The following is a 12,943-nucleotide window of genomic DNA, read 5'->3' on the forward strand; positions in this document are numbered from 1 at the left end:
AATGGCAGTATTTATGCTGTAATACAGTAAGACATATTTATTGCAGACTCAACAATGCAAAGAATCCCCCAGTAGACATAGACTCAAATTCAGAGTAGGTGTACGACGCTGAAGTGTTGTCATAAATTCATAGCAGCGTCTCTAAGCTAATTAGACTCTGTACTAGTTCCGTTGATGCCCAGGCAGGGTTTTCCCCTCCCGCCTGTGTCGATGATTATCTTCCAGGCCTATGTGCTTTGTGAAACAGTTGGAGATCCCACAGTACGGTTACAAAAATAACGTCTCCACCAGCACGCCCCGCTCCAATCTAGCCAAGGAGCTGGAGAAGTACTCCAAGACCAGCTTTGACTACGGAGGCGGCTACGATGGCCAGCCTCATGCCTACAGCAAGCGCTCGCTCGCACAGAAGAACCATGGACGAGACACTTCACCAAGAGGATATGATGGTGAGTGCAACCTCATTACACTTTGCCACTTCAGGGAATATAGTCATGCAGCATCTTCTGGAGGTACTTGGGGTAACAGCTGGAAGTCAAAATAACCATCAGAATGCTTTATTTATTCGGACAACAATAACAAGAACAACTAAAGATATATATATATATATATATATATATATATATATATATATATATATATATAAGAATAAGAATAATCATCTATCAGCATTGAAGACTATGTATTTACTGTATGTAGATATTTTCCCACAAAATCTTCCCACTGTGGTGTTTGTTTTGCCTCAAGGCTTGAAAAATATTTGGCGAGCTGCAGTGAAGGCATTATTCTAAAATAATCAGTGTAGGTCAGGCTTTTTTTATTCCAGTGTGAGTCCTTATTGAATGAAAAGACAATGGAGGAGGTTGGGTCTATAAAAAGAAGGGGAAAAAAGCTTGCTTTTTCAGTCTCAATCAAGTCATGCAGACTCTCAGTACAAACAAATATTTTTAATGTATATTCTTATATTATAATATTTAGCTGTACATACTGTATATAACCTGTCAAAAAATAAAGACTATTATTTATTGGAAACTGCTCTGAGATCAGGAGGCAGGATTTGTCATAATTTGCTTGGGAAGTAATAAAGGTCTCCAAAGCTGTGTTTATTTTGGCCCCTGTTTAAGGTGTATACAACAACTAGTGTGCAGATGTCCTGAGTGAATTCAGAATGTGGAGATCAAAATCACCAATTCCATTTAACATTCATTCCAAATGACTAGACAGATTTTTTTTTTTATATTTATAAAATATTATGTAATAATGTTTAATGTACCGTTTTCTGAGACTAAAACCAGTCTAACATCAAAGGTTGGGTTTTTTGCGTTTTGTTTTTCCATAAAAAATGTAATCCCCTGCTTTCGTACCCTTTTTTCTTTCCATGTTAAAAGTGAAGTAAGAGAGACTAATTCAATTCCATTTCAGGCTTTTTTGTCAAAAAAGGGAAAGTATGTACTAAAAATCCACCAAAAGGCATTTGATGAAATCGTATTTATAATGTATTAAGATGTGTACAAAGAATTAATATTAAGAACCCTTTTTTGGTTAGACAAAGGACATAGTATTTCCCTACAATTCGAGCTGAACATTGAACAATGTATGTTTTTTTCCTGTTGTATGTTAGCAAAATGTAAATGCATTATCACTCTTTTTTTCTCTCTCTGCTTTTTCTCTTTATGCCTCTCTCTCGCTCTCTCTCTCTCTCTCTCTCTCTCTCTCTCTCTCTCTCTCTCTCTCTCTCTCAGACTCATTTGCTTTCAGCATTCATCATGGAACATCAGACCATCAAATAAGCGAGTCTTGTAGGTGTCTACCGATCTACCCATCTATTCATCTGTTGTTTTATTCCAACATTTTCCAACATTGTTTTTTTTTAATCTACTTACATGTACTTTCTTTTAAGTCATGTGTCATATCTCATATGTCTCTGTCTTAGTGTACATATGACCGCAAATTTATGCTTTTGTGTGTATGTGTGGGTTTGCCAGCCAAGCGGTACTGTAAGACCTCGAGTCCGGCCAGCAGTACAACGAGCAGCTACGCTCCCAGCAGCAGCAGTAGCCTAAGCTGTGGGGGAGGAAGAGAAGGAAGAGGAGGAGGAGGAGGAAGCAGCGCCAGCAGCACCTGCAGCAAAAGCAGCTTCGATTACACACACGACATGGAGGCCGCTCACATGGCCGCCACTGCCATCCTCAACCTGTCCACACGCTGCCGAGAGATGCCCCAGAGCCTGAGTGCCAAAGGCCCTGAGCTCCTAGCACAGGTGAGGCCTTAACACCTGTTCTCTTATATACACACATATTTTCTATTTATATGTTTTTCAAACTTTTTATTACTTCTGAATGACACACTTTTTTTTATATTACCTCTCTGACCCTGCACGGCTTTTTATTTCACACAAAAGGACTTTTGCGTGTCGCTCTGGCTTCATGATATATTGATTTCCATGCCTCTGAGTTATTCTGAGTTAGTCTCGTTTCAATGCAGTGTTAATGTATAGCTCAAGTGGTGCAAAAGGTGTGTTCTTTTTTTAATGCCACATTGAACAGCTCATGCTTTTCATCACACATACACACTGTGTGGCACACACATAGTGACACACTGAATGCAGTGATAATACAAACGGTAAGAAGCTGCATCTGACAACAGTGCCGTAATTGGTGCAGCATCTGCATTCTGCCCTCTCTATCGTTCGCTTTAATTCTGTTGCTTCTGCCTTTTACATCTGGCTGTCTTTTTCTCTCTCAATATCTCTCAATCTTTGAGTCTCTCACTCTTTCCCTGTATGAGACAGGTTGGATTGATGGTGCTTTTAGCTCTGGTCCAGACTTGCCCTGTTTTCTCATTGGGCTCACAAGGAACGGTGTGACCTCTGTGTTAGGACACTGGGGCTCACTGTAGTCTAGAGAAAATGCAGGATGATTCAGATTGAACACAAATGAAAGGCTACAGATGGAGATGTAGGATTGTGGTGCAAGTTTTTGCTTCTACTGTATATATGTATATATCAACATACATTTTTTATTTCTTTACTTATTTATTCCTTTATGCCCCACCCTTTCCTCCTCTGCCATGCATATAACCTCTAAAATTCCTAATTTCTTTTTTCATTTCATCATTTCATCTAATGTAACTTTTGGTCTTCTCATTTGATCTCTTCTTTTCCTTTACAATATTTTATTCATCTCCTTTTTCTTCCCCTTTCTTCTCCTTACTTCTTCTTTCTTTTCCACCATCTTCTGTATTCATATACTATGGCTTAAATTAAATTTCTGCCCTAATACGTATATGAACATTTCCATTTCTCTTTTATTTTCTATTTCTATCTTACCATCCTCTCCTTGCATTCTCACCTCACATCACATCACTCCTCTCCTCTCATATTCTCTCCTCCCACTCTCCTCTCCTTTTCTCCGTTCCTTCTCCGGTCCTGTCTTTTTCATTTCCCTTACTGTGGCTTGCCTTCTTTCATTCTTTTATGCTCTTTGTCTCCTCGGTTCTCCTGTCCAGAGTCCAGAGGAGCAGGAGGTGGAGGAGAGTGGGACTCTGGACCTGAGTGTGGGTCGTGCAGGGGGCATGGGTGAGGGCACGGTGCTCACTCCCCTGCAGCCCATGTCTCCACAGCGGCAAGCACTGCTCAACAGCCGCTGCTACCAGATGAGCTCAGACTGCTGGGACCTGCCAGTGGACTACACCAAGATTAAGAGCCTGGACGAGGACCATAAAGAGGTACAGCCTCCAGATCCCACCTGGGAGCAGTGCTGCTTTATTGGAGTTTATACAGATGGATGGTAGAGCAGGATCTGCTAGTCTTTAGTTGGCTGCCATATACCAAGCACTTTAGTGGAAGAGAGTAATCTCTCAGGTTTTAATGGGGCAGTAGATAAAGCAGATATGAGATATATGTCATATTTTACATTTTGACATATGGTGCGTGTCAGGGAATAAAACCCACGGAGGGGAGGACCACCAGAGTTAGCCACTATTCCACCAAAAGTCCTCCAGAGACATCTAGTGGTAAGGAGTAGAAGTGTTTGAAAGAATTTGATTTTATTTACAACTTTAACTACTTCAGATTTTGTTGAAGTGCATTGAAAACTTTAGTATTGAAGACATTTAATCAAGTTAATTCAATCAAGCAAGTTGTTATTCATTCTTATCTAGTCCTGTAAAGGATTTTGAATGAACACAAAAAACTCCCAACTGACTGAAATTTAATACAAAACTAGGATTGATCCATATACATAGGCAACATTATTATTACTTGTAAGTGCTTTATTGAGTTTTTCTGGCCCTGCTAGGATGAGCTGGACCCTTTCCAGGAGTTGCTGGAGAATCAGCAGTACCCGAGTGAGGTGTCCCTCCCCAGCCCCAAACATAAATTCGCTCCCTGCAAAGAAAGCAAAAAAGAACTCCTCACGTAAGGAAGCTAACTTTACACTCTTTATCTAATAAAGGCTTTATGAGAATTTGAGATGTGCTGTATAATTGTCATCTAGCCTGGATTTTTATAACTGTCCATTAACTTTTGCTGAACTTTCATCTTAGACTCTCTAGCTGCCAGTTATCTGATAAAGGCATGTGTAGTATGATGACAACAAACTCACAGGATTTAAAGTAAGTTTTTATGATATCATGCCTAAAAAAGTTATGTTGTGTACTTGTGGGCTGATGAGAAGTTCTCACTGTCTGGCTGTTCATGCCTGTTTCAGGTGTCCTACTCCGGGTTGTGATGGCTCAGGGCACATTACTGGAAACTATGCCTCACACAGGAGGTAACTACAAACACACACACACATACACACACATTCAGTCAAGGTCTACGTATAGGTGTGTCTGATAAATACAGTAAACTTTACAGTATAGGTATTTGTATTAACAATGTAGTATTTATGAATATAAGCTTATATGATAAAGATCTTACATATCCAAAAAACTTGTGGAGGGTGGTGCACAAGCCTAAGGATATTGAGGAAATATTTTGTATGCAGGCTTGCCTGTGTAAAGATCCTTCTACAATTTTCCAGTAACACTGACAGTTATTTGGGGAAAACAAATCATTTTTAACCAGTGTTTTGTAGGAAAATTTTAATATTTGATATATACATGGACAATGCACAAATAAGGGTTATATATATTCAGTTTTCATGTTTATCTTTCTTATATGTATAACATTTACATTAAATGGAATATTTAACTGGATGTTGAGAATGTAATTATAAAAAATGTATCTGTTTCTGTCTGTGTGTAGTCTGTCAGGCTGTCCCAGAGCAAAGAAGAGTGGAATTAAAATCATTCATAACAAGGAGGACAAGGATGATCAGGAGCCAATTAAGTAGGTTTTCAATTAAGAGTTAATGTTTGTGAAATGTCAAAGTCAAAGTCAGGGCGTGTACATAATTATACCTCTTTGTTGCAGGTGTCCTGTGCCTGGGTGTGATGGTCAGGGCCATGTGACAGGGAAGTATGCGTCGCATCGCAGTGCATCCGGCTGCCCTCTGGCTGCCAAACGTCAGAAAGATGGCTTCGTGAACGGAGCTCCGTTTCCATGGAAGTCTGGAAAAACTGATGGCATGACATGCCCCACACCTGGGTGTGACGGTTCTGGCCATGTCAGTGGCAGCTTTCTGACTCACCGGAGGTGTGTATGAAATGGGGGATAGGAAGTGCTTTTTTTTTTATTAGGAAAAGCATAAATTATATAAAATATATATGTTTTTCTGTCCAGTCTTTCCGGCTGTCCCCGTGCCACTTCAGCAATGAAGAAAGCACGAATGACCGGGGTCGAAATGCTTACAATCAAGCAGCGTGCAAGCAAAGGTACATTGCATTTAAATGAATTGTAACATTTCTCAGTAGAAAAGCATATTAATTTTCCAACAGACTTGATGATAACATCATTGGTGTGTGTAAACAATTTTGAGTCATGAGATTCCACTTAAGTCATTTTTGAGCTCTTGTCTAGGAATAGAGAACGATGAGGAGATCAAACAGCTGGATGAAGAAATCAAAGATCTTAATGAATCAAACAATCAAGTGGAGTCAGACATGATTAAACTTAGGACACAAGTAAGCCTTATTTGTTTTTTTTATACCTATTTCTCATCTGAGCAATCATCTGTAGCCAATGCTTTTCTTTCATTGCCCAGATCACCACCATGGAGACAAACCTGAAGTCCATGGAGGAGGAAAACAAGGCCATTGAGCAACAAAATGATTCACTGCTGCATGAGCTGGCTAACCTCAGCCAGTCGCTCATCAACAGCTTGGCCAACATCCAGCTTCCTCATATGGTACGAGACAGACAGACAGCTTCTCACCTACACACTACACCAAGTACTTTCTCAAAGGGTCCAGAAATAGCTCAGATCTAAAATGTCAGTGCTAGAGGATAAAATAGGAAAAAGCTCATTTACAATTTGCAGATTTAAACAGCACTCGGCAGTGAAAGTTGTTTCGGTTTCAATGTGTGTAATGGGTCACTAATACAGCTGACTTTCTGCCATCTGCTTCTTTATGTATGTTGTTGAGTTTGTTCCAGCTCCATATGCTTTTGTGCTTAGGTCACTTTTCTTACTGATCATTCTATGAAAACAAACTCACACCTCAAACGACTGTCTTCAGTTGAGTAAAAACATGGCTTAATGCGCCGGGACATCTACTCATGCATTGTCTGCTCGTGGCGCTTCATATTGTCCAAGACAGGGTGTGATTGGACAGTCCCTGTTTTAAATGCACGCCATGTTGCTAAACAACTGAAACATGTCCTTCTGAATATGGCTCCTCAGTTCTCCACCTCCACCATCAATAAAACGGGATTCAATCCAATAGGTCTTGGCACTCCTCGCATCTCACCTGCATTTGATGATTGTTGGCTGTTTCTGTGCTGTTACTAATTCTTTGGGTTCTCCATTAGGAATCTGAAGTAAACTTGGACACATAGGCCCTTGTTCCTCAAAGTTGTGTGATCAAATTGGAATCGTTATTCATCAGTTTCGGTGTCATTGTTGCATGTAAATTTGTGTGTAATATTTTAACATTGTAGACAAGCAAACTAGTATCAGTATGAGCAATGATTATAATTTGGAACCAGTGTTTTTATGCAACAGGGATTACATTTTGAAAATCACTTCTGCTGTCTTAACTGTAAAATTAAATGGAAATGGCTAGAGGTCGACCTATTAATCGGTTTTGCCAATTAATCAACGCCAATAGTTGATTGCTGGAACTAGTTTTTCCGGGTTGCGTCTGCGCTGTTGCGGCTGATAAGGTCCTCCGTCATTATACAGTAGGAGAGCGGCCTCTAGAGGCGAATCCCTGACTTCACGTGCCGTTTGTTTTGACACGAAAGGCTGCGCGCTGTACTTCATTCATGTTAGTTCATAGTGCATTTACTAAAGTTCACAGATAAATTTAATATTTACTTAATATAAAATGTATTGGTTAATGTTGAAATTAACAAAGAAACAATAAATAATACTTATAACACTAAAGCATGTATTAACTTCAGTTAATGTTACAAATGGAATCTTACTATAAAGCATGACCATTTCACAAACATCCAGTCATGCTTAAAATGGTTTTTAAATGTCTTCACAAAGGCCAGAACATTGAAATTACATTTGTTTGTTTTTCTTTGTTAAATAAAAAATAACTATTTAACAATACTATTAAATTCAGTAAACAAAATTTTTGTTTTTGTTGTTTGTTTTTAATCCAGTATCGATTTTATACTATCAGTCTATTAATTGGTATCAGTAAAATCCATTCTTTCTCTGGAAAAAAAAGCACGTTAAGTACAGTCCTTTGTTGTGATACAAGTAATTGTTTAATGGCACTGTATATAAATCACCCCATCATCAGACACTGAGTATATGAGTATCATGAGTATATTCTAACTTGATGCTTTGGGCACTATAGAGTCACATATCTTTCTTGATACTTTGGGGCACCATAAAGTTAATAACTCTTTTCATGCTTTAGAGAATCATATATGACATATACAACATAACACAGAGTTAGAGAACATTCTTAGATTAAGCACTATCCTTGGAAGAAGAGTGGATAGAAGATGGCAAGAGTGAACAGGTTTACAGGTTTAGTGAACAGGTTACCTGTAGCTCTGAACTTTTTCACAAGCTGTTAAGATTCAGATGGCTCAATTCGATATTTATGATATCATAATAGGTTTGATTGGCATGGATTTGAGAGGAAAAGGAGTGTATAAAGTATTATATATTGCTGCATCCTATGTGTATGACAATTAGAATGGGTATAAAAAAAAAAAAAAGATATAAATCAGTATGAATTGATTTAGCTTTTGAGTCTTGTACAACTGTATGCAACAAAAAAGCATTTGTCATTTGTATTTGGCACGTAAATGTGGAGACAGGAGCTTGCATCCATGAGACTGAAGCCTACTGTACTCAAATGACCATTTGTTTTAATGTTGCTAGGTTTAATTCACAAATCGGACACAAACTTGCTTGTCCTTTCATACAAAACTGCACTCGTTTCTATGCCACTTTGACAAATAAGGGCCTCAAGTCCGCATCTATACATCCTTTGGCTGTCCATTTCTGTAAAGTATACAGACACCATTCGTCAAGATTTGCAGCATTTGGGAACAAAAAAAAAGAAAAAAACTATAAGAAACTATATGTCCAGCTAATAGTATTCTCTCTACACCTCTCCCCTGTAGAAACCGGTGCCACTGAAAGAGGCCCCTGTTAAAAATTACTGCTGTTTACAGATGCCCCACAGAGTAAGACATTCATTTTCCACAGTTTAACTTTCTCTTTTTATTGCACCTTTTTATGTTTTTTCCCTAAAGCCCTCCTTTTCTCCGTTACACCCACTGCGGTGTGTATGTACAGTATATCAATAAAGGTCCATACTGTATGTGTTCCTTCATAGAGCAATAGTAAAGTGTATAGTGTACATTATAGCATCTGTTTGCAGATGGAGTTATACTATGAGCCATATTTACTTGTTTTCTGTTATATTATAACCAGATTACATTTGTATAGCTGGTGGTTGTTGATATTCTTGCCTCCCATGGTCATGCAATTTATGTTTTTATTTCACTAGTATCAGTGCTGATACACTCATATGCATGAGTTTCACCATAAGGCATGCACTCATAGCACATTCTTTCTTTTTTGTTTGTTTGTTAATTTGTCTATTTCATGGTGTATGGAGTATCCAGGACAGTTTAGTCTGTGCATTTATGATGAGCAATATAATCCTTTCCTAAGGTGTACCATTTCCCTGTCTCGTGTTTGTTATACCACAAATACTTCTAAAAAAAAACTTCTCCCTTCGTTGGCTTTCATTGATTTCAATCTGTTCCACAGGAGCCGATGAACGAGCAAAATTTTGACAGTTACGTGAGCACTTTGACAGATATGTATACGCATCAGGACCAGTACCAGAGCCCCGAGAACAAAGCCCTGCTGGAGAACATCAAACAAGCTGTACAGGGCATCCAAGTGTAGCTCCCTGAGCCACTGCCTCATTTTGTTTTATTTTTTTAAGGGCTTGCAGTAAGCAAGTGCCGATAAGCAAAAAGAAAGAAAACAATACAACTGGGGAAAAAAATGTAAAAAGTATGGATAATGATTATGATTTTTTGCTGCTGTAATTAATTGTATTATCCTTCATTGTTTATTTTATTCTGTTATGCTTTTGAGGAGAAAAAAAAAAAACATGAATTATTTGTTGCCTTGCTTTAACAATGATTACCAATGGCAAATGTTTTGAGGAACATTCATGTTTTGTACATTTTTCATATGACCTGACATAATGTGATGTATTGTTTATAGCTGCTAATGTATGCACATTTTAGTGTATATGTATTTATTAATTGTAAACAAAAAAAAAAAATCATTGTTTTACAAAAAAAAAAAAAAAAAAGCTTAACGGCAAGAAGGATAGACATAAGTGTTGAAAATGTGGTAAGGGGTTTCCATAACAGGTCATAAAGGGCAATCAGCTAACATAAGCTTTTCCTTTTATAACTAAGAGGAATTCAAAGCGTACAGTGTAGGTTGTTCAGCGTATGTTAAACTGCATATTTCTTTTAATAACATGAAAGAATTTATTAGAGGTTTGTCATTGTGTTCAGAAAACATTTTGCAGCAGTCAGTGTGGGCACGCTAATGAATTACACATGTCGGTCTTTTATTTGTTTCATTTTCAAAATGTAAAAACGATCAAAACATTTTTTTTGTGAAACATCATGACACGGAAACCCACTGGTGCAAATCCCCAGATTGTGAGAGAAAATATTTCATCTTTCAACTTCGACCATATTGTATATTCTCCAAATGTAATTCCCATTTGGTTAATTCCAATCACTATGGATAATATAAAGGAGACAATCCAGCATAAATTATGAATTTATTATGAGCATTAAAAAGAAGTATTAGTAGGTAGTGAAATAGCATATCAGCAATATATGACAAAGAATCAATCATTTATTTAGATATGGGATGCAAACGTTCGGGTATATGCAATTTTCTTATTGTGAACATCACAGGATACTGATGAATCTTTCTACTAAATGTAAAGTATTGAGTTTTGTATAAATCTTTTACTGCAACCATGTTTTCGGGTTTTAAACATGAGTGATCAAATCCAAATGGATGAATGCATATATGCATTATAATTTTACATTTCTCATGCTCTGTTTTGCACAGGGACACCTTTGTTTCCATGTTTTGATGTTATTCATATATATATATATATATATATATATATATATATATATATATATATATATATATATATATATATATATAACAAATGGGTGGGGAGGTGCCCAGAAGTTCGAATTGGAAATGTTTATTGGTTTGTGAATGTTAAAATAAGTATGTGCTGGACTTACAGGGTTAACATGACCATCAAATACATCACTATTGCAATCTAATGCATTGTCATGTAAAAAAACAAAACAAAAAAAAAACAAAAAACATTTGTATAACAGCATCAGATGCAAAGCACGTGACATGTTTCTCTGTCAGTGTTGCAGTCATAAGTATTATGGGTATGTCATTTCAGAGTACCATGTATGAAGGGCAGTATTTATTACATTTGTGAAAATCTGTATTTTATTATCACTTTCTTGATTTATTTTATCTTTTTTTCTTTCCTCTTTTTTGTCTATGGTGAATCCGAAGCACTTTAAAGTCTGAGAATCATGGAAACGGGAGTAAGGTTTTACAGAAGCTTTTAAATAACTTGGACAATGTTGACATGTTGTACAGGCCTAAAATCCTCAATGAACCATTGATGGATGGCTATTAGAGTAATTGGTTCCAGAGCAAGCAGAAACGTTCACTGGCGTGACCAGTAGAAATGACTTCACGATGCATAAGGGAAAATATATGTGCACTCAAGAGTTGTAGACAGAAATGCACTTGACCTCAACATATTAAACTCCCCAAGCATGTCCCCATGTTTTTTTTTTTGGTTCTTTTTTAATATTGACAACACATGCAGGCATTAAGCAGTATTGTATTAATGCTTCAGTTTAGTGGTTTAAGAGTCGGTTGTGTATAATAAGCATGATTTTCATAAAATACATCAGGTTACCATTCTGTCACCACTAGCTCTTTTTCTTTATTCGCTTTTAGGCTAGCACGGCATTTTTTTTTCAAGAATTTCAAGCCAAGGTGCTAATCATTCTCATGTTTCATGCATTCGAACAGAATAACAGATCAGCTCCTCTCTCTTCTCTCCAAAGCTTTGTGTATGCAGCTGCCGATGTAGTAATGCTTCTAATAGACTGATAGCAAATTTTTTCCACTCATAACCTCTCATTACTAATTAAGCAGGAAAAAGGACAATAAGCACAATTTTGCTGCTCACCTTTTGTTCGAACATATTGTAGTATCGAATTTTAAAAAATGTTATCTGTAACTATTTAAATAGAAAACACTAAGTACAGTATCACATGCCTGAATGCAGAGTACTTTTCTTATTATTAATTGTCAATTCATCAGGTTTCAAGTTTCCATTTGAAGAGGACTTCAACGAATCATTTTCAAAGCAGGATTTTATATTCGAAAAAGAAACATGGCTTTTTCTTATCTTGCTCTCTAACTCTAGCTCTTTCTCTCTTTTTTTATTACATAGCATGATTTTGGTTGATATGATACTTTTGGTTGATATGATACTTTTGGTTGATATGATACTGTAAATGTTTAAGATCACAAGTTGCAGTGATATTTCATTCTGAAATTGTGAACTTTGTACAATTTTTATTATGCTGGTGTTGACATCTCTTAATCAATAAAACTTGTGTTGCCACATGGCATAGCTCTTTGTCTTAAATGTTTTAAAATACACCTAAAATACAAGTCAACACTGACAGGGAACAACCAAGGAGTCGAGTCTTTCTTGTTACTAAAAACAAAAAGCAACTTTTAAATATACTTTAAACATAAATGAAGCAATTATAGAAAATAAATGAACTATATTAGACATTAGAACTTGCTACTATTTGATCCCTGTTTGGCCTACAGTTATCTCATTTATATACTTAGCAGTTGAGTGTTAAGGACCTTGCTAAAGGGTACATCAGTGGCAGGTTGGGGGTTGTGGGATTTAAACACACATCCTTCAAATCAACCATCGAGTTCCGAAAATCGGCGAATTTTGGACGCACTCCTGCCGCTCATGTTATTATTAATAATTAATGATATTCATCTATATCTAGTCATCTATATTTTAATATAGTCATTTTCAAATTCACACCAATGCAAGTGTGATTTAAAAAAAGAATACCAACAAAATTTTTTTGATGCAGCTCGCTGGTAAGTAGCGCTATGGTAAGCTATTTTTAGAAAAGGCCTGCGGGTGACTCATGTGGTCCTTGCAGGCACCATGTTGGTGACCCCTAACCAGGTCTGAACGGGTAGCTGGAAAAATGTGTGATAATTGTCGC

General features: G+C 37.1%; 1 protein-coding gene across 13 annotated transcripts in view; it reads left to right on the forward strand.

Annotated features, from left to right (window-relative positions):
- myt1la (myelin transcription factor 1-like, a) overlaps nt 1-9,573 on the forward strand; it is a 50,267-nt gene extending 40,694 nt beyond the window's left edge. For 2 of the 13 annotated variants that reach the window (XM_083562229.1, XM_083562224.1), the window contains exons 11-24: nt 226-446; nt 1,740-1,796; nt 1,983-2,257; nt 3,505-3,723; nt 4,296-4,414; nt 4,543-4,611; nt 4,707-4,769; nt 5,246-5,329; nt 5,414-5,635; nt 5,723-5,814; nt 5,960-6,063; nt 6,144-6,287; nt 8,696-8,758; nt 9,351-9,573. In XM_083562229.1, the coding sequence (XP_083418355.1) occupies nt 226-446; nt 1,740-1,796; nt 1,983-2,257; nt 3,505-3,723; nt 4,296-4,414; nt 4,543-4,611; nt 4,707-4,769; nt 5,246-5,329; nt 5,414-5,635; nt 5,723-5,814; nt 5,960-6,063; nt 6,144-6,287; nt 8,696-8,758; nt 9,351-9,491 (1,873 nt within the window). In that variant the 3' untranslated portion in view covers nt 9,492-9,573. The remainder of the gene's footprint in view (nt 1-225; nt 447-1,739; nt 1,797-1,982; nt 2,258-3,504; nt 3,724-4,295; nt 4,415-4,542; nt 4,612-4,706; nt 4,770-5,245; nt 5,330-5,413; nt 5,636-5,722; nt 5,815-5,959; nt 6,064-6,143; nt 6,288-8,695; nt 8,759-9,350) is intronic. The other 11 variants (XM_083562235.1, XM_083562232.1, XM_083562228.1 and 8 more) reach the window with 6 other exon arrangements.
- Nucleotides 9,574-12,943: the final 3,370 nt, after the last annotated feature.

This window comes from Silurus aristotelis (genome assembly GCF_946808225.1).
Source record: "Silurus aristotelis genome assembly, chromosome: 15".
Classification (NCBI taxonomy): Eukaryota; Metazoa; Chordata; class Actinopteri; order Siluriformes; family Siluridae; genus Silurus; species Silurus aristotelis.